Raw genomic sequence first — 25,670 nt, 5'->3', positions numbered from 1 at the left:
TTCTGTGTGATTTTTGCTCTTATTTTTGTATTCTATGTGATTTTTTGCTCTCGGCTCGCTGCTCTGGGCTCGCTTTATTGACGCACTCATGAAAGCATAATCACACACTTATGACACAAAATGATACTAAACTTGAGATCATGAAAGCATAATCACACAATATGACACAAAGTGATACTAAACTCAAGATCATGAAAGCATAATCACACACTTATGACACAAAGTGATGCTATGATGCTAAACTCAAGATCATGAAAGCATAATCACACATTTATGACAAAAAGTGATGCTGTGATGCTAAAATTAAGCTCGTGAAAGCATAATCGCAAACTTATGACACAAAGAGATGAGACTTAAAAAGAAACCAATATTATAGGAGATAGAGTAAATTCTATCCAAAAGGAAGAAAGATGGAGTGCTCTCAAGCTCATAGACAAGTGGAGTTTCCACAAAATAAATCATTCAAGTATATATCAAGAAGAGAATATGACAATGATAACCATCCATCCTCTAATTAATTTTTGTAATAAATATGCACATTTTCTATTGTGTATTAAATATTTAAATTTAGACCACTAGCATGTCTTTAATGACCAAACGGTCAATTGTTAAGTAGCATATGATAACTAGTGGGAGTGTAAGTGGTGGAGAGATTAGCATATTCATAAGTAAGCTAAAATATTGAGTGAATGAGTGGTTGAGATTGAAACGATTAAGTAAATAAGTGGTTGAGATGCAACGCAATATAGAATTAACAAAGGAGGTAAAGATATAATAAAAAAGATTCCATCTTTATTTACTTAAAAATGGCATTTGACTTGACACAAAAGCACAATGTTTTTTCTACGAAGTTTCGATATACATGACTTTAAGTCTTAAAAATAAGTTTAAAATGTTAGTGACCGTGCTTTATGAAGATGCTTGCTTTCAAACTATATGAGGCTCTTCTTTGAGCTTATAACTAATATCAAGAATTCCATAGCCACATGCATCTTGAAGTAGACGTAAACATAAAATGTTAAGTTAATTAATGCTTTCAAACTATATGAGGCTCTTCTTTGAGCTTATAACTAATATTCATTATCCACACTCATCTTGAAGTAGACTTAAACATAAAATGATAAGTTAAATTAATGGATAGTGCTAAGCGTGTGGTCAAAATTATAATTCATGAAAATAATGACACTAGATTAGGTTATCCTTCATATCATAGGTTTGAGTTGGGAATTTTACATGTGTCACATGGATAAAAAAGGTTGTCTTAGTAAAGAAGATGTGAAAGATAAAAAGCATGTTTAAAAAGGTTGTGTTTGCCTAGGTTACCAAGCATGTGAAGTTGAGCCAATAGTGCTAAGCATGTGAAGTTGAGCCAATAGTGCTAAGGAAAAGAAGATGTGAAAGATAAAAAGCATGTTTAAAAAGGTTGTGTTTGCCTAGGTTACTAAGCATGTGAAGTTGAGCCAATAGTGCTAAGGAAAAGAACGTGAGTAAAGAAATGTAAATTCTTGAAGGGTGATTAAAAAATTTTAATTGTGAGATGAGATGAGGTATAACTAATGGTGGAGAGCAGCTTACATTATGAGATGAGATGAGGTATAATTAAAACTACAAAGATTCCACACCTACTCCAACATCATTATCTTGGAACCCTTGATGTACTATGTGATATTGCCTTTGTTCATACATAGCTTTATTGAAATCTTACACTCTAAAACATAGAAAATCCATTTTTTGTGAGTGGACCTTTTAATTAATAAGATAAACTGCAAAGATTGTACACCTGCTCCAACATGATTTTCTTGGAGCCCTTGATCTACATGAAATTTCCTTTGTTCATACATAGCTTTCTTAAAAGCTTTCACTATTAAACATATAAAATTTTTATGGGTGGACCTTTTGGAAGTGTGATAGGAAGAAAGACAAGAAAGGTTGTTGACAACATGCATCAAGCATGCCCTTGCATGAGAGCATAACTCTAAAAAGAAGACATAGACAATTTGAGCACATAAATGAGCAAAAGTTTTATTCTGTGATGAACTTTAAGTCAAAATTGAGTCAAATTCATGGTACATCCTCATGGAGTTATCCTCATGGAGTTTGAGGGTGCATGACAAAAATCTCCTTGAGGCAGCTCTTGAGTGATCATGATTTTCACTTGTATTTCTTGAGACCAATGTACATGTGAAGGTTTAATATGCGTTTTTGAAACCTTAACATGAACTTTATGTTGTACTATTCACTTATACTTCTTGTTCATACAAAGGAATAGTCCTTTAGTTTACGTGGAATGTGAGGATTGAAGAAATATTTTGGTGAAAATGTCAAATGTACAACAATGTTTCTTTCCTTCCAAATATTTTGATGCAAGGAATTCTGCATAGTGGTACTTTCAATTACTTTCAAACGAGTATTTTTCTCAACACTTAGTCATTCAAGTAATTAAATAATCGCTCTCCTCTTGGAGTGAAGTCATTGTGACCATTTTTCTCTTTCCTAAAGTGTCCAAAAAATGGAGATTTTCGAGGAGGGAACCATTAAGGATATCAAGCATGGGGGTAGCTTGTAGAAGGCTATGCAGAGCAGCTCAGCATGGTTTCCTCCGTAGGAGGAGGGAACCATTAAGGATATCAAGCATGGGGGTAGCTTGTAGAAGGCTATGCAGAACAGCAGAGGATGGGAAGGTGGCTTTGTGCCTCTCCAAGTTCTCCTCAAGCTAGGGCTGATGTCTGTGTTGTTGGCAAGGTGGTCCAGGGAGTTTCGGACATCGGGCTTGCCATAGTGCTATGACCCAATCTAGAGTCACACCAAAGTGGGTTCTAGAGCGGGAGGTTGGGCACTCAAGAATGTGTCTCTCGATGAGGCTTTGGGTATGTCATCCATGGGTTGGTGTGTCATCCTCTCGTGGTTGGAAGATGGTCTTGCCCCTGAGGCTGAGGTGTATGTCTCCCATGAGGTCTCGACTCTCTAATCAATGAGTTTCTATAGTGATGAAGCTCTAGTAGGAAGATGCCTAAGCACCATTGACCTAGATAATCCATGATCTTGGATAAGGGTCCAAACCCCTTTCTGAAGAGATAGTGGAACATCCATCAGATCTCATAATATACGATGCACCTACATATGAAGTGCTCCTCTAACTTGACCTCCCTCTAGCATGTAGTGCATATCCTCTCCTCAAAAAGGTATTTGCATGGCTCTACCTGTCTCTATCCTTAGGCAGTGTGATGAAACCTGAAAACTGGGACATTGCAATCTGCATGGCATTTGACATGTATATGTTAAGATGTCTAGCCCTGAATATGAAACCATCCTCTATAAGCCTCATGAATATGAAACCATCCTCTATAAGCCTCATGAAAGTATCCATGTAATATTGCTGTTTGTGTGAGAGTGGCTCATGTGTTATGATCCAAGTATCTTGTATGTATAGTTCTAATAAATCATATGATAGAGAGAGAGAGAGAGAGAGAGAGAGAGAGAGGATCAAAAATTTTAAATGGAAAGGTTTTATTAAGATTACATATACCTTGATTGAAATTATGCAATACTAAGTGTTTCATTTAATTCTCCCTTAGGATTGCCCTCGCTTAATCAATATTGACCCATTCTTTTGTGAGGGTTCTTTTGCAAGGGGCACATATTTTCATAACAAAGTAATTCAAGGTTTGAAGAGAATTTGCTCCAAAATTTTGGAGGATATGTATTCAATTGGAATTCATGAAAAGATAGGTTCTCTAGAGTTTATTCAAATTTCCAAAAAAAAAAAAGGTGGGAGAAGGGGGGGGAGACTCTCATAATTTTCAAGTTTTAGTTATATTGTAGTGTAAGTATGTAGAAAATGCTTTTTGAAAATTATAATTTTCTCTTCAACCCATGGAAGGCTTGATTAAAATAGTTCCCAAGAGCACTATGGTGGAATGAGGAGGGGGATCAATGAGGAGAAGGGAGTGGGAGCTGACAAATGTGCAGGAGGTAAGAGGGTTAAAATTTAGAACTTTGTGGTGTGCAAGCCTAAGGCAAACCTTGGGCAATGCCCCAAGAGAGCTTTGGGAAAATAAAACAACTTGTTTACATGTTGGGGTTAAAGGCATTGTCATTTGCAGAGCTTTCAAACAGGTCCGTCTCCACACATATGAGGGCATGTTAGGTTACTGTATGAGCGACTTGCACAAGCCGCATTCCAGATTTTTCAGTCACAATGTCTCTGTTGAAGAAATAACTAGGGGCATATGTCTACACATATAATTACATCCTGAATAAGCTAGGCCCTGCATGGAGTCTACTTTCTTGCTTCGCACCGAGAAATACTACCCATTTGCACATTGGATCATTCCTAAAGAGGGGAATGGAATGGATAGAAAAAGTGATGAAAATCCCTCATATCACTCATCATGTTGACGTTGATCAAATTTTTTTCATGGATCATCCAGGTTTCAGGTACTTCCTAGATGTAGACATTGGTGGAGTTGAAGATGAACAACCAGAGAATGACGATGGTAATCTAGGATCAAGAAGCAACCCCATCCTTGTGGATAGTGATGACGATGTTTGCAAACAAGCATGTATTGCATGGCAAATTCACTCTCTTTTAGATGCACATATGAGAGAAGCAATAGAAAATGGTCATGATTTTGTATTTCTACAACCCAGGAAACAAGTTGAAGATACTATCTTTATGTTAAAAAATTTAAGGGATACTTCGATTATGTATTTTCATGGACATCATTGTATAAACAACCACTTTTATCGTTGAAAAAATTCCTGCCTAGTGTTAATATAAAAATATGTTTTTTTTGTATAATTTTCGTGTTTAATGGAGCAATTTTTTTGTGTTTCACACATTATTTTTAAGTCATTTAATTCATTTTAGATATATGATGGCATGTTTTATTTTCCATTTTAATGCTTTTTAAAATCAAGTTTGTAAGTTAAAGTAAGGTTTCAATTACTTTGTAATAACCTTAGAGGTTTAAATTACTTTGTAATAACCTTAGTGAAAGTAATGTTAGGCAAAAATTATTTAATGCCTACGGATGAAAAGACTTTTACTATCGCAGACTCTACATGTGCGCATTGACGAGGAGCAATACAAGGTGTGGATTCAAATTCAGCACACGGCAAAGTTGTGTCCATAACAGCTTTGCCATGTCCATATGCATGGACAACACTAGCATCTAGCAGAGGGGTATGGATAGGAGCTTTGCCATGTGCATGTCGATGAACAACAAGAGAAAGACACCGATCACCCAAACCCAACAGAACACAACGTCTAGGAACAAAAGTAGAAGGATCATCACTGAGGACACAACATCATGAGGGATCCACCTAAGACAGACACACACAAACACGAAGCATCACTGAGGACACAACATCATGAGGGATCCATCTAAGACAGACACACACAGACACGAAGCATCACCAAAAACTTATTTTTATAGCGCTAAAACCCTAGTTAACCACGGCAAAACAAAAAACAAAACGAGAAGAAAATGTAATGTATGCTAGCTAAACCTCATCAAACCATACTGCACAAATGCATGCCAAAAAAAATTTAATACTAAAACTGGATGCGCCCTAATTCGACCCTAATTAAACCACAGTAGAGGCACCCGATTAAATGTAAACCGTAATTAAACCACAGTAGAGGCACCCGATTAAACCACAGCACAAGATGAGAGAAATCCTAACATATCACCTGGAATCGAGAGAGAGAGAGAGAGAGAGAGAGAGAGAGAGAGAGAGAGAGAGAGAGAGAGAGAGAGAGAGAGAGAGAGAGAGAAATTCAAGTATGGTTATAAAACCACAACAGAGGTGCCCAATTAAACCAAAGCACAGCATGAGAGAGACATCCCAACATATCACTTGCAAATCAAAAACCCAAGACGTCAAGCACGAGCACAAGGTCCGCAGCAATCGAAAGTCAGGGAGCACGAGGTCAAAGACACTGCCATCATTGGGTGATGCCATCCCGACGTTGGCCTAGGTGGGGAGGGGCAAGTGTCAAAACAGCATGCAAAATATCTAATCACATGATTAGATAAACCGCTTTTAAAAAATCTTGTACGACCTTAATCACCCCATAAGTTTTTTCTCAACTCAACCTTAAGCGTCTTCTTTTGCTATTTATTAATTAATAGCAAAAGTAGACGTTGGGTGCATAATTCCTCTTTTCTTTTCTTTTCTTTTTTTTGGAGTCAGCAAAGCCGCGTTAAAAACTAAAAGAAATTTCAAACTCAAACAGAAGCAACTTTGTGTTGTGAAAGAAGGCGCACCAACTCTGTGTCCTTTCAACGTCATAATTGTCCACCAGCCTGGGCAATTCTATAAATTTCAACTAAATTGCAATCGCCTCAAATCATTCAAGCATAACAAGCCTGCTAAGCAAAGTAATTGTATGCCATCTCAGTGTATTTTCTCAATTAGAGACAAGCTAAATACTTGACATTGTCTTAATTATGATGATTAGGGGACCATGCCTTAATTAAAATAATTAGGGTTTTGTTTTGTAACCAGGTTTGATCCCCATAAATCTGATGGCGTGCAACAGTGAGGGTGGTGCAGTAGAGCCCATCTCTATTGGCAGCCCCCTGGTGAGAGCTTTTGACAGGAAAGCCAAGGGCTATCTCAAAGCATTCCAAAGAAGCTTCAGCTCCTCAGCTCTTGACAGGTAAAATAATGTTCATATCTCTCTCTCTCTCCCTCCCAAAAAAGAGGTTAAATTACACCATAATGTCACATACATGACTGTTGCATTTCAAGGGTTTGCATTCTTTGTGATTGTAATAAAGGGTTGTGGCGCTAAACCGAATGGTAGCAACCAGGCATCCACCCACCAAAGCCATCATCTTATGTCTAAACCAAGTCCATGTGTCAAGTTGTTCCACATATCCAGTCTATGATGACCCTCCATTGCTCGATGAAGATTCTGCGATCATAGAACCTGATGGATTCTCCTCATAATGGGGGCCTTACAACACATGACCTCCTCGTCTGCGGCTCTCAGATGTCGTAAAATAAAAGGCAGCTGCATTAGCCATGACGTTAAGGACAAAAAATAACTAGTGGAAGCGTGTCATGGATTTAAACCTTGTGATGTTTTTTGTGGAAAAAAACCTTTTGATGTGGATGAACCTAATGATCATTTGAGCATTCCAGAGCTCTCACTGTAGCATCTACTAGGGGTTTACCACCTTTAATGATGTTTGCTCATCTAGCTAGTGGCAAGACCATAAGGTCCTAGATTTTTTCTTCTGCATCTCTTAGGTCTAGGGCGGTTCTGACTAGCCATCCTTAGTATGCATGCTTTGTAGGTGTTTGAACCTTTATTGTGCATGTTTTGGAGGTCTTGAAATCTTTTCAATATGCATGCTTTGAAGGACAAAGGCTGTTCAGACTAGTCATCCTTGTCTTGGTCTGCAAGCAGCTGGATGAGGCTGCATGCTGCCCAGTCACGCTTGCCCACCAGTAACCATAACTTGAGGACAGCCATGCACCAAGGGGTAGTCTACATAAGTCATCTTCATATCTCTTAGTTCACCTTGTTGATCATGTAGACATGCTGTGCACACAAGAAAAACCTGCATTCAAGGTTGTGATGTTGTGGGGTATCAGTGCCTAACATATGCAATTATTAGATTTTCTGAGGATCTCTATGCAGTATCTTCTTGCTCATTGCCTATCCCATTGGCCAATGGCTCTACAGGAACTCTCTGTTAGCTGAAGAAGATACATCAGCTATGACCATCGACTTTCTCCGAGCACGCTTGCAATCACAGCGTGCTGAGTACAGGACGGAGAAACAGAGAGCACAAGTGCTGGCTAAAAAGGTCTGCAGAGTTCTCTCATTGAAAGTTTTCTACATTTTGGAAAAAGGTTACAAAAGCAGTCATAATGATAGAAGGTTACTTTCAGGTACTGGAGCTAGAACATAAACTGAACATTGAAGTCCAGCTGCGGCAAAAGGCCGAGTGTAGAAATACAGATGCATCTCCAAAGCATGGCAAAGAGTCTATAGGAACTGATGACCCATTTTCCTCCAGAGGCATGATAGATGAAACAAGTGAAGAACATGAACAAGGCTATGGTGGTTCAAGCTCAAGACAGTTGAGCTCAAGCTCTGATGGAGATTCTGATGGGGGCATTAATGGTGTTTGGAATGGTACTTACACTGATGGGGATGAAGGGGACCAGTTCAAAGCGTCGTCTTGGCAGTGCTGCAGCCAATGTGGAGTTCCCCGAAGTTCAAACAACAGAAAAAAGGAGCAGTGCCAGAGCCCAAAGCACCTGTGCCATGAGCATGCTTCTAGAGGCTCTCAAAAACAGGAGTATAATGCAGTTTCAACAGATAAAGTCTCCTGCACCAGCAAATCAATGGGGAGATGGGCTCACAAAATAATGAGGTTTGGATCTGAAGCCATTTCTTGCAGTATATATCAGGCTCTTTTGGTTTTTTCATCCTGAACTTGGTATGTCTGTCTGTGGGTTTGGGGTTTGCACCTAATTTTATCAATGCCATGAGCAATAGCTTGGCTTCTAAGTTCTTGCTCTTCATGCTACTCGTCAAAATGTCAAGAGGGCCGTTTCCTCATGGAGAATAGGGATACATAGAAAAGGTCTACAGCTGTATATGAATGAATAATATGTACAATGTGGCTTGTGCACGCAAGATTATGTGATGAGACTCAGATACTGTAATGCATGTAATAGATAGAATTTAAGTTATCTATAAGCTCTCCAGAGTGCAAAATTGAGGGAAGCATGTGAAAGTTGGCATCAGAAGATGGGAAGAAGAGAGAGAGAGAGAGAGAGCTGTATTTTCAGTATATTAACAGAATGACCCTAATGATCTTGGCTTAGCCTTTTTATAGGCTCTCCATATGCAAGAGACCTGGCCAACCTGCTGTCAGCCACCAATAGCAACTCACTCAACTTGCTGTCCCAAATCTATGTCGGCCAACTATAGTAGCTACAGGCTGAGCCCTCTTGTATTGCCGGGGTTCTTCTGCATACACTTGAGCGTAGCTAGCCCTAATTCATCTATGTTTTGGTTGCCTTTCAGAGATTAGCATGTCCATGTCATGCACATGACATCCCCTTTTGCTAAATTTGATGACGGGATGACCCCAGATGACTGTCATCATCCCTTTGTCTCCACAAGGACTCCCCAACTTGTCATCCTTTCCTTCCTGGCAACCTTTTCACTAAAAACCCTGCCCTGTCTCCACTTCCACTCCTAATCTGATGAAGATTTGTGCATTTGTTCCACTTTGTCCTCTTGCCTTCTTGCCTTGTCCGTGAACACTTTCTTTGGTCTTCTTTTCCTAAGTATTGAGTCTAGCACTCTCACTCCACCCCTTGGATGATCATCATCCCTTGGAAGTGTTTTCCTGAAAGCCTTTCCTCGTATGCCCCAAGTGGCATTTGACTCACAAGGCTACAATTCCCCTTGGGTCTTGTGGAACGCCACCAACCAACCTCTTGGGAACTTCTTCCATGTCTTGTGTTACTCTCCTTGGATTGTGCACCTTCTTTTGGGACACCATCAGTGTTTAGCCTTGTTGAGCCTGATGCTCTGATACCAATGTCACATATGGAAGCTCTGGGAGTCTTCTTTCAGCCCTAAACACCTTTCCAGGAAGAACCTGATGCAAAATGCATACAGAAGATGGAGAGAAGAGAGAGAGATAGCTGTATTTTCAATATATTAATATTCTACAAAAAGGGTACAACACATGGCAAGCCATAAGCTGCCCATGAAAAGGTAGCAATACCTAGTCTAAGGACCTAGTCTATGACTCAATCCCCAAAGGAACTAAATGGCCCTAATGATCTTGGCTTAGCCTTTTTATAGGCTCCCCATGCAAGAGACCTGGCTGACCTGCTGTCGGCCAGCAGCAGCAACTCACCTGACATGCTGTCCCAAATCTGTGTCGGCCAGCTAGAGTAGCTACAAGTCAACAACCCTCTTGTATTGCCGGGGTTCTTCTGCATACACTTGAGCCTTGCTAGCCCTAATTCATCTATGTTTCTGTTGCCTTTTAGAGATTAGGAATGAGATTAGTATGTCCAAGTCATGCACATGGCACATATAAACACATACACAGCCATACATATAATATGTATGTATGTGATATGTATGTATATGCATGTGAATGAAAAAAAACGCAAGGTTTCTGATGTACCATACGTTAGAAACGATAAGGGTCACACCATACATCTCACTTCGTTTGACACGAGTTTTGAACCTTGTCGTCTCATCATTATATATGTGCAACAATGATGAGATGACAAGGGCTGGGAACGCCCTTATATAGGGGCTGATGTGCTGACCGACTGGGGTAGAACAGGCCAACCAGCTTGTAGGGCAGATCATGGATAAGAATAAGGTGTTTTTAGCTTTTTCTCTAGATGCCCTTTCCATCTGGTCTTGACTTTGCCTGTGGGCACCCTTCCCCCCGCTGCGGCCCCCATGTGTGGGTGGCCAATAACTGGAATCTTGTGAGGTATGCGATGACCGGTGCCATGCTTGAAGCGGTGCAGGACAATCTGTTTTGGAACCATGACTTCCTCTTCATCTATGATCTAGGGTTTTGGCTCATCTAGAACTTATGATGGTACAAGACCTGTATATGGTTTGAGCCAGATGACGTGTAAGTTCATGGAGACTCTTGATGATGGGAAAAGTTTGTGTCATGTGCATCACATTTGTGAGTGCCACATGGGGCATGGATGTCAACATCAACTACCTCTTACGCAAAAGTAGGGGCAGTATGGTCTGATTTGGGCAGTTTTGACAGCCCAATATGGTGCCAAGGCATGGCCCAATGGTTGACACACAAGTTTGGGCACAATATGAACATGTTTTTTGCTTAACATTGATCATCGTTTTAGTCTTCCACTGTTAGCACATTGGTATCAAAGCGTATAGGTCAATCCTTTACGAAGAGATTGTGCATGCTAAATTAGGGTTTGTGTTTTAGGTTTTGTGAGGCCAAAATTAGGTTTCCTATTTTGCATTAGTTCAACCCTTGCATCAGTGTTTTCAGCCCCATGGCAGCTTGCAAAGCAAATTAGAGTTTGCATTTTCTAGATTTCACCTTGGTTTTGCATATAGCATGTCGTGTGCCCACTAGAGGCGGGCAGATTGGCGAGCTAGAGTGTGATATGTTGTGGGCAGACATGTGCTTTTTGGTCCGCCATTGATAGTGTGTGCTTTTTTGGGCGTTCCTTCCCTATTTATTGGGGGGAGGGGTACCAGCTGGGCACACACCGATGGATGGAGCTCAGAAGTGCAGAGTGCGTGGAGCAGAGATCTCAAGAGTGCAGAGCGCGTGGAGCTCCACCGTGCAATAGCCCATCGTCCTTGGGGGGGACAACCCCTGGTGCTATGAGACACTGGAGGAGGACGGTGGCAGGACACTCGCAAGGGCATGATGCTCTAGTTCGTGGCTCAGTGGGGACGGTCGAGATTGTGAGTCTCGCTCATGGCTATCATGGTTGGGTGGCAAGAATGCCTGCACCCAGATTTGTTTCTCTTCCACTGCTTCCTAGATTTACGGTCAGGGTTTCTGTGTTTGCTGTTGTTGAAGGACTTCCAGGTTCTCGGAGCCGGTTGGGGTCTTGACAATGGTATCAGAGCCTCTCCGAGAGGAAGATGCAAGCAGGACACCTTCTGGTGAGCTCTTTCTATGTTTCCTGCAGCGTACATGTGTGTGTTTGTTGCAAGATAGAGAGAGAGAGAGAGAGAGAGAGAGAGCTGTGCAGCTCAGCCCCCAGATCTGGCAGGCAGTCTTCTGTCCAAGGGTAGGTCAATGTTGGGCCTATGGGCAGTGAAAGGGCCCAGCTCGAGTGCGGGCAGACCTGGGAACAGTGGCTGCAGAGATGGCGGCCAACATAGGGGGCGCGAGCAGGCCGAGTGACATGCAAGAGCCCAGCTTTGATCATGGGCAGCCTGCGGGCAGGGAAGAGGGTTCCACCTAGGCTCGGCCAAGTCAGGGTGACCTGCAGCCAGTGGGCAGCCCAAGGGCATGGCCAGAGTAGAAGACCCCTCCTTTGCTCAGTGAGCAGGCAGGTCGAAGAAGCCTGTGGGCAGGCTAGGGCAAGGCATGGTGGACAGCCCAGATGGGCGCAGCCAGATCTGGAGAGGATTCCCCCTCTCCCTATGGCACAGGTAGGCAGCCAGGAAAGCAGGCCGGGGCCGAGTTGCTTTCTTAGGCAGCCAGTTTTTTTTTTTTTGAAAAAAAAAAAAGCAAAGTTAAAAAACTCACCTGGCCATTTTTTTTTTTTAAAGCAGGGGTTTTTCCCTAAGCAGTGCTGCAGCAAGTGGGTTCCCACGGACCCTTTCTTCTCTCGAACTTCTTCTTTTCTTTTTCTCGTGGAAGTTCAGACTGTTCTTCACAGATTTGGGGGTAAGTTTTGACTCATCTCGAGGTGAAGCAAGACAAGCTCGTGTACGGAATCAAAGGTGTACTTGCATGACTCGATGCACGTGCTTCATCGTATCCCTGCTTTGAACCTGCATGTTAAGAGGTATGCGTTCGTACCAAACACATGCTATATATGGAACGATAGTAGAAGCATAGTACTATATCTTGTTTTTCTTGTTCTTGGTACACAAAGGAGTTTCTACTCCAAGAATTTTGTGGACATACACACGAGTTAGTCATGGTCTTGTACCATGCAAGACATAAACCTAATACCCTACAGATATTGGAATGACCATTCTTTTTGTTGTTGGGCTTTGATAGGCAAGACTTATCTACATATGTAAGATTAAGGAATAGTTGACCACACATTGCCACTGTGGCTACACGGATATTTGATAGAGGGCATCTAGATTAAGTTTACATGTTGGGACTCATTGTTAGATTGCATGACAAGACAGTTATGCGACAATACCCAATATGTACCTTTTCAGTCTTACAGTCCTTAAGGTTTTGATGGTCCTCTAGTTTTATGTCCATAGCAGGAGTGTGTACATCTAGATATTCACGCTATTCCAAGTATACCCGCCTATTCTTATACCAAGACTATTGAATCATGATTATTCAAGAACTTGCAGTATGTGCATAAGTTTTTGGAAGCAAGTATTCCAAGTATACCCGCCTATTCTTATACCAAGACTATTGAATCATGATTATTCAAGAACTTGCACGTATACCCGCCTATTCTTATACCAAGACTATTGAAGCACTATGTGCATAAGTTTTTGGAAGCAAGTTTGGTTTCCAAGATTTTCTGGGTTTAGACACTAGTCTTGTTTGGAGTTTTTCCTTTCGAGAACTTGTTTCAGTTTGTGGCACATGGTCAGCCATTGGCATTTATTGTTTTTGATAGATCGCAACTGTTACATTCCCGTAACGCCGCTACGGGCATTACCACAAGAGGGGACGGCCTCTGGCTCACCACCCAGCCATAGAGGAAGAATGAGGATTGCCCCTCATCCCCCAGGCTATATAGTGTGTGGCCTGCCGTCCACACTAGCCTGGCCGCCCATGACTCCGCATGGGCGTCCTCTCCCACTGAACCCCGGACATGGCCATCCGGTTTGCCGTCGGTCACCATAGGCATTACAGCCTACGTGACATTACCCCCCCCTTAAGAAGAGTTTTCGTCCTCGAAAACAAACTGGGGAAACCTTTTGGAAATTGCACTACGGCGTTCCCAGGTTGCCACCTACTCATCCCTATCTGTCCATTTAACAAGTACCTCCTGGTACACTTTATGTCGGGTTTGTCTGTCACGATACTATAGAATCTTTCAGATTCATGTGGTATCTTTGGTGGCTCTATCAAGTCCACCAAAATCTCTAGAGAAACTGCGTTCTCTAACTCGTGAACTGATTTCTTCAGTATGGAAGACAGGATGAACTTGAGAACTCTCCGGTAACTCAAGTTTATATGCTACGTCCCCAATCTTCTTAAGGATTTTAAAAGGACCACCATATCTCGGAGAAAGTTTATCACACTTTTCCGTTTTCATGGTTTCTGACTGCGCAGGAACCTTGAGGAATACAAAGTCACCTTCTGCAAAGGTCACCTTTTTTCGTCCTTTATCCGCATAAGTTTTAGCGCGATCCTGAGCGCTACGAATGCTCTCACGTGCGGCTCTGAGCATATCATTCATATCTTCAAGGAAATCCTTGACAGATTGAATCTTCTCCTTTTCTAGGCTTACAGCCATCGGAGATCTTGGCTGGAATCCATACATTAACATGAATGGTGTAAATCCAGTCGTTCGCTAAATGCTTGGAGCTGTTATAAGCAAACTCCGCTATGGGAAAATATTCTTCCCAATTTGATTGCTTCTTACTTACATAAGAACGCAACATATCCTCGAGTATTTGGTTAACCCTTTCTGATAGGTAGAGGGGACCATCAGACTCCGGATGATCTACCGTACTCATACTCAGAGTAGTATCCAACTTTTTGAAGATTTCCCTCCAAAATGACTGTTGAACTTTCTATCTCTATCTGACACTATATCTGTGGGCAGGCCATATAGCTTGTAGAGATGTTCAATAAAGAGTTTTGCCAACTCTGGCGTTTTTACAGTTTTCTTCGTGGCAATAAACTTTGCCATTTTAGTTGTCCACTACTACCCACATCGAGTCATTCCCTCGACTCGTCTTGGGTAAAACCGGTAATGAAATCCATGGAAATGCTTTCCCATTTCCCTTGAGGAATCTCCAGCGGACGGAGTAGTCCTTTAACCTTAAGACGTTAAGAGGAATCTCCAGCGGATGGAGTAGTCCTCCAACGTTAAGACGTTCATGTTTATTGACCTGGCACTTACTGCATTTCAGCACATAAGTCTGGACGTTCTTAAACAAACTAGGCCAATAAAACTGTCTTTACTAGTGCATAGGTCTTCTGAATCCCAGGATGACCCGCACTTGGACTATCAAAACTATACCCCGAAGACTCGGCTAGCCTCTCCGGACTAACTCTCGCTTCGCTACCCGCCACACCTACGGCCAGTCTCTCCGGACTAGCATTACGTGCTGGCGAGGAAGGCGGGCGAGGCTGTGACAAAGTGCGTACGCGTACAGCACGCCAAACCTCTGTAAAGACGGGATCATGCTCACACAAGCCATGATTTGGTATTTCCACCAAAACCTTAAGGCAAATTTCATACCTTGATTTTGCATCATGTCATTAGCACAGAAGCTAATGTACTGGAGAGCACTCTAGTAGCTCAAGTTCTTAGACTATGCTACTAGATATTTGTAGACTACGCTACTATGTTGCATCACCAACTTGTTAAAACTTCTCCTTGGAAAGCTCTACGGCCATAGGAGAAATAAACTAAAGCCAATCTAATCATGCATCACAAGAATTAGTTCTAAAGCTGAGAGATGCTTTCTCTCTTAGAGTAACATCTTTGCACAAGCATATGCTCTAGAATCTTGTTGAGTTTCTAACTACCATCAATCTACGGATGGTTAAACTCCACTCTAACTCAGAGTAGTATCCAACTTTTTGAAAATTTCCCTTCAAATATAACAATCAAACTTCCTATCTCTTATGCCATACTATATATGCGGGCAGACCATATAGTATGTGGAGATGTTTGATAAAGATTGTTGCACCACTACGAGTGTCATCATCCATCCCTGGCAAACCCTTTTTTCTCTGAAAATCCGTTCTGTTCTCCAAACCACTCTGTCTCTGATGAAGATCTATGCATCTGGTCTTCCTCTAGTCCACAATCCATTCCTGCCCTAACTCTGAACACCGTCTTGGTCTTCGTTCCTGGAACTGAGTCTGGCACTCTCACATCACCCTTGGAGGATCAACCTCCCTTGGGACCGTTCCCTTAGAACCCATCTGGCTCACGGAACTGCCATCCCCATCTGGCACTGTGGAACACCACCAACAAACCTCCTGGGAGTTCTTCCCGATCTGTGTTCCCGCCTTGGGCTTCGAATCCGTGTACTTTCCTGTACCTTGGACCTGTACACCATCATATGGGACTGAATCAGTGTTTAGCTTGGCTGAGCCTGATGCTCTGATACCAATGTAACGCGCGGAAGCTCTGGTTAGTCTTCTTTCAGCCCTAAACACTCTTGAAAACCTTCTGATGCAAAAACGCACCATCTGATGCAAAAACGCAGGTAGAGAGAGAGAGTGAGAAGTGCTGGAATTTCAGTATATACTATGGTACAAAAAGGTACATATCCTTGCAGCCATGGGCTGCCTTCATAAAAAGGTTCCTAACCCTAAATTCTGTCCCCTATGGGACCTCTAAGTGACTCACACCCCTAGTGGGTGGAATGACCAAAACAAGGAGCAAGGAGCTCTTTTTATATGGGACTCTTGACATTTTATGCTGGCCGACTGCTGGTCGGCCAGTTCCATGTCCAAACAATAATAGAAAACGTTGCCCGACTGGAGGATCTACTTGTCCTTGATGCGCCTGCTGCCTAACCTCTCTGATGGCTTCAGCCGACAGCTCCTCTGGCAGCCAGCATCCCTTTTCTTGCAGCCGACAGCCCCTCTGGCATGATCCCACTTGGTCCTGCTCCATGCTCACTTCAGATGAGTCACCTGAAGCTCCTACCTTCTGGTTCTACTGGTTCATAATCTTTATCTGCTTGCCTCTTCTGGATCTAGCCCTGGAAATGTCCATGGCATCTGTGATGCACATCACAGTAATTGGGTTTTATCCCAACTTATGGCTATATTTGGTAATTTTCAAAGTTCAAATTTTATCTTGCACACTTTATCACTTCAGACAAGTGTACATACAGACCTACCAAAGAGTCAAGTTACATGCACAAGCCTTGGCGTCCCATTCCACCAAGACTACAATCGATTCCGTGAGAATTTGATGTCCCACACCATCAAATTACCACCAAACCAATTGATGTGACATATAAAAAGGCTCTTTCCCCCCTCGAAAGATCACCACAAACTCTCGAGCAGTGGGATGTCAACGCATGGCAATAAAAAGAAGAGAAAACCATGCTAGTAAGTTTAAGAACAGTTCTCTTCGATCACTTCTATAAGGGCATTGAGCATTACATCTCAAGACTATATCCCTTCAGATTTACCTTTGATTTCTACAAATCAATCCTAAATCTGTTATTATTATCTAGGCGTCCGCTAATCCTTCAGATTAGTACTCCTAGATAAACCATTCAATTGAGTACTGTTAGCAGCACTACTAAGCCCTTTATCCCAAGTAATACACACCTTAGGGATTACTTTTACCAGGCAATCACGTGACTAAATCAAACTAGTCACCACTCTCTAGGCCCAAGTAGTGACACTATTTTGTTACTACCAACAAGGGCCAGCTTGGCTCTACGGGCCAAAGCTCTCTTGTTGCTACAAACAGTAAGCAACTTGTTTGGACACAAGGCATAACCACATCAAGACTACGCTTGTACATGGTTTTATTTGCCAAAGTTTATCACAATCTTCTAGCAACTGTTAAAAGATTGTGAAGGGTTATGAGCACTACGGCTCAATTAGGCTTACCTTGATTTCTCGTTATTACCTCTTCGTCTAATTTGGGCACAATTGACGCCATTGCCGGTCCTCTTAGCCCAAGTAAAACACACCGCAGTTTTAGATTTACACTATAGCCAAACTACGTGACTTTGATGGGTGGTCAATACTAAGTCTATGCTCAGCTTAAATTTAGTCTCTCTGAACCATGTGTGATCACCACATGTGCTACTTTCGAGGCGCTACAGCCATAGACGTGTTCACTAGGCACAACGGCCATAGAACGGCTCTCTCTCGAAGAACTCAGCACTACGGCCGTGGGATTTGTCTCTCTCTTAGCACGCGGCGCTACGGCCGTGTGCGGTGGGTCTCTTTCGTGGAAAACGGACACTACGACCACACGGCGCGACGGCCGTGTTGGGTTGGTTTCGTGGGGTGTACCGTTGTTTTGTGTTTTTTTTAAATAATAATAATAAAATAAAATAAAATAACGGGCCGGGCCGGCCTCGCCGCTTCGGGCGTGGCCGCCCGCCCGTGGGGAGTGTCCACACGATTCTAGCTGGCCTTCCGTTGCCAGCTGTGCGCTGGCAAGCCCATATCCGCCCGTTATTTTCATTATTCATAAAAATGAATAATAAAAATATATTTAAAAAAATAAATGGTTTTTAACTTCTTTTTTTTTTTAAATGTGGCGGCGTTTGCTGGGCTGGTCGGCTGCCTGGTGGTCGTTGCCGCCGCCGTTGGCTGGCCGGCGCCGCCGCTGGCCGCCTTGGCTGGCTGGCGCCGCCGCCTGGCTGGCCGGCCTGGCTGACTACGCAGCACAGGCAAAGGCGCCTCCCCCTCACCAAACGTGGTGTTCACCAGCTGCTACTAGCGAGCCGTCCGGGTGTGGTTTTCGGCCCCCCCCACACCAAACGTGGTCTTCGCCCCCCTCCAGGCTCTACACACAGTCTACGGGTGTCTATCCACAGCAGCTTCTTCAACGCGAGTAGTGGGCTCTTCGCGTTTCCAAGGCAAGCCCCCCCCTTGTGAGGTACGGGGCTGCTGTTTGCCTTCCCCCACACTCAACGCAAGTCACAGACAGTGGGGCTGTGCCGCCCTTTCCACACAGAAAACGAAATTTTTTTTTTAAAATTCTTTTGCACACAAGCTTCAACGCAACAAAAAACGAAAATTGCTTACCTCCAATGCTGCTTGCTGTGTGTGACGGGGAGAGAGAGAGAGAGAGAGTTCTTCCCTTGCATTCTTCCATGGCCGCCTCCCTCCACACCCTCCATTCGAGATAAGGGTGAGAAGATTGTGGATGAAAACCATCGAGTGGACTCCGGTCCCCCGTTCACGCGCGGACTCTCACGATCCCCTCGAACCACGCTCTGATACCAGTGTTACATTCCCGTAACGCCGCTACGGGCATTACCACAAGAGGGGACGGCCTCTGGCTCACCACCGAGCCATAGAGGAAGAATGAGGATTGCCCCTCATCTCCCAGGCTATATAGTGTGTGGCCTGCCATACACTAGCCTGGCCGCCCATGACTTCGCATGGGCGTCCTCTCCCACTGAACCCCGGACATGGCCATCCGGTCTGCCGTCGGTCACCATAGGCATTACAGCCTACGTGACAGCAACAAATCCACAAACTGGTGTTTTGTAGTAATCGGAGCACGGGTATGGGGTGTATCATGGTGGTATGGGACACCATGATCCATCGCATGTTACGAGACGGATGGAGCTCAAGAGTGCAGAGTGCGTGCAGCGGAGAGCTCCACCGTGCAGTAGGCCATCGTCCTTGGGGAGGGACAACCCCTAGTGGTACGAAACACCGTAGGAGGATGGTGGCAAGACACTCACGAGGGCATGATGTTCTTGCTCGTGGCTCGATGGAGACGGTCAAGATTGTGAGCCTCGCTCATGGCTGTCATGGTTAGGTGGCGAGTATGCCTGCACCCAGATTTGTTTCTCTTCCGTTGTTTCCTAGAGTTACAGTTAGGGTTTCTGTGTTTATTGTTGTTGGAGAACTTCCAGGTTCTCGGAGCCGATTAGAGTCTTGACATAGCAATAGTTTGCATGTAGATTAAGTCAAACCTAGGAGGCGAGTCAACGTTTCTTCTACAAGAAGACATGGCAGAATGGTTCAAGACCGAGGGAGGCTAAAGTTCTAAGAGTTGATTCTCAAGACCACAATGGATTGGGATGCAAAGATCCCCGTTTAGTGATGTTTTCTTAAAGGATTGTGAAGACAAATTGGCAATATGTGAGAGATCCAAGCGTGAGGTCCAAATTTGACAGTCATAAAGCTCGTAGACAAATGCAAGAAGGTAGAGAGTTCACCCGATGTTGAAACTCAACAAGAGGGAGTTTCCAAGGATGCCCAAAAGCCTCCCCAACCATGGAGTGTCCCCGGTGGAGATCCCAAAGAAGTGCCGATGTCAACAACGATAGAGTCAGAGCTAGCATAAGAATCAATCTCTAAAGAAAAATCATTGCGCGAAATGCAATTGTCAAAGCTAGCCTCCAAGAACCAACAGGTTCATGAGGATGTGGATCTCTCCAAATCCTGTTTGGAAGAGGAAATCAACCGGACAACTTCCGAGGAATCCCATTTGCAAGAGGTCAGCCTATCGCTTCCCAAGGAGATTCCAAAGAGTCTCTCCGAATCTAGCGAGGAGTTCGACTACAAGTAATTCTACAATTCCCATGGTTGTCACTCCAATTGCATTGCTATTGGTGATTGAGGCCGTGTATTGGGAGCACAGTCGAAGCCTACCAATGAACAAACGCGAGGAGCAAAGTGCATCATGTGTCCTAGTGCTCCAAGTTTTGCGAGAGGGGATGTCATGGTGATCATTTGTGAGTGCCACACTCAACATCAGTTGTCTCCTAGGCAAGAGAAAAATATGGTTTGATTTGGGCAATTTCGACAACCCAATAGGCACCCAAAAGTATGATCCAATGGTTGGGACACAATTTGGGCACAGTACGAATATCTTTTATGGTGTTCTTGATGATGTTTTATGACCTGAAAATGGATGGTGGCCAACCTGGAAAAACCACTTGCTGTCAGACCATTATTTAAAGGAGGTCAAAGGTCATTGTAGAATCTCTCTCATGCATTCAACATCGATTCACAAGCATTGCTTGAGACATATCTTCTAGACAATAACCCGAAATCTAGATCCAAGCAAATAGTCGTTCTCACGTGTGTTTCACAAGAAGAGCAATCAATAACTCTTGGCATATGCTTCAACAAGCATGCACGATTATGCATCTCAAAACTATGAACATCCTTTAGATCTATGGTTTTCTTTATTGTGTGTTTGTTGTTTAATTAGCATTAATCCATGTTTTCTTTATTGTGTGTTTGTTGTCTTGATTGGCATTAATCCATGTTTTTGCTTAGTGTTAATCATCATTTTAGTCTTCCATTGTTAGCACACATGTTACAAGTCTGAAACGCCCAAAAGATAGCTTTGGGCATAGCTTTTGTTGACTTGGTTTAATCTTTGTTTTGTACTTCTAAAAAAACTTCACGTCTCTCATGTTCTTGTTGGCCTGGCAAGTCTATGCCTTTGTGCTTTGCCCAAGGACATCACTGATTCTTCATGGCTTTGTTGTGTCTCAAATTTCTAGTTTGACTTGTAACCACATTAACAATCCAATGAAATAATTTAAAGCAATCGTTTTTTTAAAACCAGGAGAAGGAAAGATCAATGGGTACGTCATCCGGACCATCATGCAGACTGTCATGAGCAGCATGAATCAGATGTTAATAAAGTGAAGATGAAGTATGAAAAGCAAGGCATTGTAGAGCAGGAGGCTCAGAAAGCATTGCAGCCCTGTGAAGAAAAACTTAAGCAGCAGAATCATCCTACCAGCCATCAAGTTCAGGTAGTTAGCTTATGGTCTTTCATTATGACAGAAAACTTTTGAGGGGCTTTTGTTCAGTCATCTGAATTATTTTGCTTTGCAAGGAAGCTTTTACTTAACTGACTGATCAATTGTTTGCAAGGACTGTAATCAGTCTTCTCTTAGCATGGGAAGCAAAGAAGACTCATCACATGACACAACCTTTGGAACACAAATGCATGCTGAAGGCTGTGCAAACTGTTATGAAGATCCTCTACATTTGGGGTACATGAGCAGCGATGCAGCAGGCATCAGCCAAGCTTTGCAACGTTTGCACAAAAAGATAGATATGAAAGATAATCAAGGCCGTCGATTAGCAATTTTCAATGGCACAGTGAATTGGTCAGAGTTGTTTAGACACCAGCACTCAAGACAGGTTACTTCAGACGAAGAACACCCTCTTACTCAACAAGGTCATTTAAATGTTGGATCAATCAGAAGGCATGATGGATATGTGCAACAACCGCGTTCACATTATGTTGTATCACCTTTGACAAAGAGAGTGGCATTAGGGATTTCTTCACCTTTACACAGGGCTGCTGTTCCCTCATCCTTGAAGGAAGACTTTGATCAGTGTGTAAACCATGCAGCACATCATATTAGATCAATGGAAAGGGGGTTCAGCAGCACAAGAGAGATGCTGAAGGAGGCATCAGTGGTTACCAAGCAGCAAGTTCAGTTGGAGGAGGTAGATGTGGTTAGCAATCAGCAAGTTCAATTGAAGCTACCCAATGAAGGTGGGCAACATGCAGCAAGACAAGCAGCCCTGGTTGGAACAGGCCAGTGCCCAATGAAACCCTTCAACCTTCAAACATTCCACCTCCATAATCTTTTTGTATATGTTGAGTCATGTCTTTCAAATGTTTTCTAAACCTTTGATATTCAAAGAAGATGTGTTTCAATCAGTCAGCTGATATGTTTTGTTTTAACATTGGGACAGGCAGTAGGCATCAGCTGCCAGGAAGGTGTCATAGCCCATCAAGGTTCTTTGTGGAGACAGCAGCACCAAACCATCATTTGCACTTTAACCCAGCTTTGCAGCATTAAGAAGATTTTCCTTGAGAAAGCTTGCACAAGTTGCCTTCAGCCTTGCCTAGCATAATAACTAGGCCAACCCCAATCAATTTTCAGAGTGGCCCTATCTACACTGAGAGTGGATAAAGATGTGCAGTATAACACCATCCCACCATCCTCACCTTTTCATATGTTGTTTAGCATTGCCAAGCTGCACTTGATCTGACCTGGCTGATCATGCCACTGTAACCAATGGCTCTGCAGTTCTTTGTGGTAGTGTTGCATCAGCACACCTCTTTCATACTGCAAACTCTGTACAGAAACATAAAGCATGAGAATGCACATCATTCAAGAAACACAAAATCACCTCAACAAGAATAAAAGCCATACTAACAATCACAGCATGGTATTTACAACGTGCATGCTCTGTTGATACAAACTCAAAGAATTGGTCACAATAGCTTCAAGTGTAACATTTCTTTTAAATATCTAAGGTTTATAAAAGGGGTTCTTTACAGAGGACAACTGTGATGAAACTTTGATGCACAAGTGACCTGTGCCCAAGGGAACAGAGCTATAATGCAGCGTACTAGGACAAAACCCTATCTCAATCATGGTGAAAGGTTTACACCTCAAGCAAAGGTCTTGGATTCAATTCCAACACTCTTAACCAAGTGCAACATCAAACAGCACAATGCCAGTGGAGGGCCTCTCTCTCTCTCTCTCTCTCTCTCTCTCTCTCATAAGCACAGTCAGCCAGCCAGCCACCCCTGTACAGGGGCATTTGCTGAGCTGGCACCCCATCTCACCCAAAAAGGCTAGCTTTTGTAACCAACTGGGGCACGACCCCAATTTTGCCACCCAGCCAACGAAGGATCAGCCAGCCAGCACAAACAGCAACAGCTCCTCGTGTCTGTTTTTTTAGGTCTCGTTGGTGGCAGGCCACCCTTCTATGCTCAAGTATTTCAGCCAACTCCAGTCACCTGACCCGAAACTGGCCAACCACCCTTATGTGCTCAAAACAATGGGTTGGGGGAGGCATATTCTGGGAATCTTGGGTGGGCTGCAAAGTGACCTTAGGAGGTTGGCAAAATCTCACCAAAAGCATATTAAGATATAACCCTTACACATAGCATTGCAGAGTTCTGCTGATAATAAGGGCAGTTGATAGATTTTTAGGAAAGCTAAATTCTACATGTCAATATTCTGCCAACTTCCCTGCCAGATTGCTGTGATGCCTTAATGCTATTTCCAAGATTCCATTGTCTACAACACCTTCCTTAGTTGTTAGGCATTTCACTAATCCATGCATACAGACAAAGACCATTTGAGAGAGTAGTAGACGCAGCAACAAACAACATTGCAAAAGCGAACAAACCTCCTAGCTTTGATTACAGACATGTATGACCGCATAGAAAGAGACTAAGAAACACAACCCTATCTACCATTCTAATAGCGTGTAGGGCTGTCAGAACATTGCTAAGCTTGCCCTTGTTCATCTGCAATTTACAGACATGTGTCCAATCAATCGTAGTGGAAGATCTCCCCATCTCTTATCATTAAGAGAAAATTCCTTAGACTTAAAAAGAATGAGCAAAAGGGCGTTTGTCAGCTCGTGGAAAAGGGCTCACACCAGCGAAACAATAATAGCTAACTGTATGAGCATGCAGCAAAGCGCAATCAGGCATATGCCATAGCATATATCGAAGGGCAGGAGCGTTAAGTAAACCCCAGGGGTGATGGTGGTGTAGACATACACCGTTAATCACAGGACAGTTTTGTTTACGCGCGCTCCCCTCGGATGCGACGGGCGAGCTGAATGTCCTTGGGCATTATAGTGACACGCTTAGCGTGGATGGCGCAGAGGTTGGTATCCTCGAACAGCCCCACCAAGTACGCCTCGCTTGCCTCCTGCAGCGCTAGCACAGCGGAGCTCTGAAAGCGGAGGTCCGTCTTGAAGTCCTGCGCAATCTCGCGCACCAGCCTCTGGAAGGGCAGCTTGCGGATGAGCAGCTCTGTACTCTTCTGATACTTGCGGATCTCGCGAAGGGCCACCGTGCCCGGCCTGAAGCGATGGGGCTTCTTCACCCCACCCGTGGCCGGGGCTGACTTCCGGGCCGCCTTGGTAGCCAGCTGCTTGCGCGGGGCCTTCCCCCCTGTGGACTTGCGAGCAGTCTGCTTGGTGCGTGCCATAGCTAGGAGCGGAAGTACAGAGAAGAGACACTTGACAAACAGACTATAAGCCGAGAAGGTTTATGAAGGACCCTTCGGAATCCAACGGATCTGCACATCTCCTGCATTCCTGAATCTGACGGCCACAACTGCCGATCTGCCTCCTTGCTTTCTATTGGTCATTTTTTTTTTCGTTAGGGATCGCGCACCTATACTTGAAGCACTTTCAAACATGTGGCGTCCAACATATATCATTGGCAACCTCTCAAAAGTGTAGGTAGTAACTATAAAGGCAAATTGAGACGGAGCTCTCGACGCTAACCCTAGGCCCAACCTGTACAGCAAACACTGCTAACCCTAGGGCCAGCCTTGGTCGTCGTCCGCCCGCCCCACCCAGAGTTAGAGTAGCAGTAATAGGTGGCACATGCTGGCTAATCGGATTCGATACTCTCCTTGTGGCAAGCACGCCGTCGCCTCGGGACTAGCACTGGCACACACAAATGGACACCTAGCTAGCCAGCATGTGTGGTGGACGTGATTCCGTCGGATCTTGCTACATCGATTGTACCGATGTTGTCATCTTTCAACACGGACTCTCATCCAACAGCCCACCTTCGCTCGTATGCTGCCACATTGTCGTTCAGAGCAATGGACACCACCATCATGCAGAGTCTTTTGGATGCTGTCGATGCAGACCTCCACACCACAAAGACCAACCTTGCTAATGATCTCTTGCACTCTAACCCCAAGAAGGTCTTCACCGCGCGAGTCCCTCTCCCTATGGACCGTGTTTGCCTCGAGTTCAAGTGAGCCACGGAGTGCGGGGCTTATCTGTACTTCACCGGGCGTATCCCGTGGAGGAGGAGTTTAAACGGTGGTTCGCCACAGTTTTCCAAGGTAAGCCACTTTGGCCCGCTTTCACTTCATTGGAAAAGGCTTCTTTCAAGTTCTAGTGGAATCAAGGGCACAAAGAGATAGCATTTGTGCAGTGGTCCCGTGTTACAATGGCAGCCTGGTACACATCATCCCTTGGTACCCTGCTTTCAAACTTGAACATGTTCTGCAAAATGAATGCCCGATGTGGATTAGCGTTTCTAACATGCCATATTACCTATGGACGGAGGTA

At 43.7% G+C, this 25,670-nt stretch overlaps 2 protein-coding genes across 2 annotated transcripts; one reads left to right on the top strand and one right to left on the bottom strand.

The window, feature by feature from the left end:
• The first annotated feature begins 6,282 nt into the window (after window positions 1–6,282).
• Window positions 6,283–22,735, top strand: LOC147612431 (uncharacterized). Its single transcript, XM_086783033.1, has 7 exons — window positions 6,283–6,386; window positions 6,514–6,667; window positions 7,703–7,826; window positions 7,912–8,399; window positions 21,148–21,340; window positions 21,462–22,137; window positions 22,299–22,735. The coding sequence occupies exons 2-7, from the start codon at window positions 6,534–6,536 to the stop codon at window positions 22,403–22,405; spliced, it is 1,722 nt and encodes a 573-aa protein (XP_086639159.1). The 5' UTR covers window positions 6,283–6,386; window positions 6,514–6,533; the 3' UTR covers window positions 22,406–22,735.
• Window positions 22,555–24,602, bottom strand: LOC147612430 (histone H3.2-like). Its single transcript, XM_086783034.1, has 2 exons — window positions 24,130–24,602; window positions 22,555–22,684 (listed from the first exon to the last, which is right to left on the bottom strand). The coding sequence occupies exon 1, from the start codon at window positions 24,563–24,565 to the stop codon at window positions 24,155–24,157; it is 411 nt and encodes a 136-aa protein (XP_086639160.1). The 5' UTR covers window positions 24,566–24,602; the 3' UTR covers window positions 22,555–22,684; window positions 24,130–24,154.
• Window positions 24,603–25,670: the final 1,068 nt, after the last annotated feature.

Source organism: Cibotium barometz, chromosome 45 (assembly GCF_041138505.1).
Source record: "Cibotium barometz isolate CiBa-2024 chromosome 45, ASM4113850v1, whole genome shotgun sequence".
In the NCBI taxonomy this organism is placed as follows: domain Eukaryota; kingdom Viridiplantae; phylum Streptophyta; class Polypodiopsida; order Cyatheales; family Cibotiaceae; genus Cibotium; species Cibotium barometz.
Note: the sequence above shows the minus strand (reverse complement) of the source record. Positions and strands in the feature narration are given on the sequence as shown.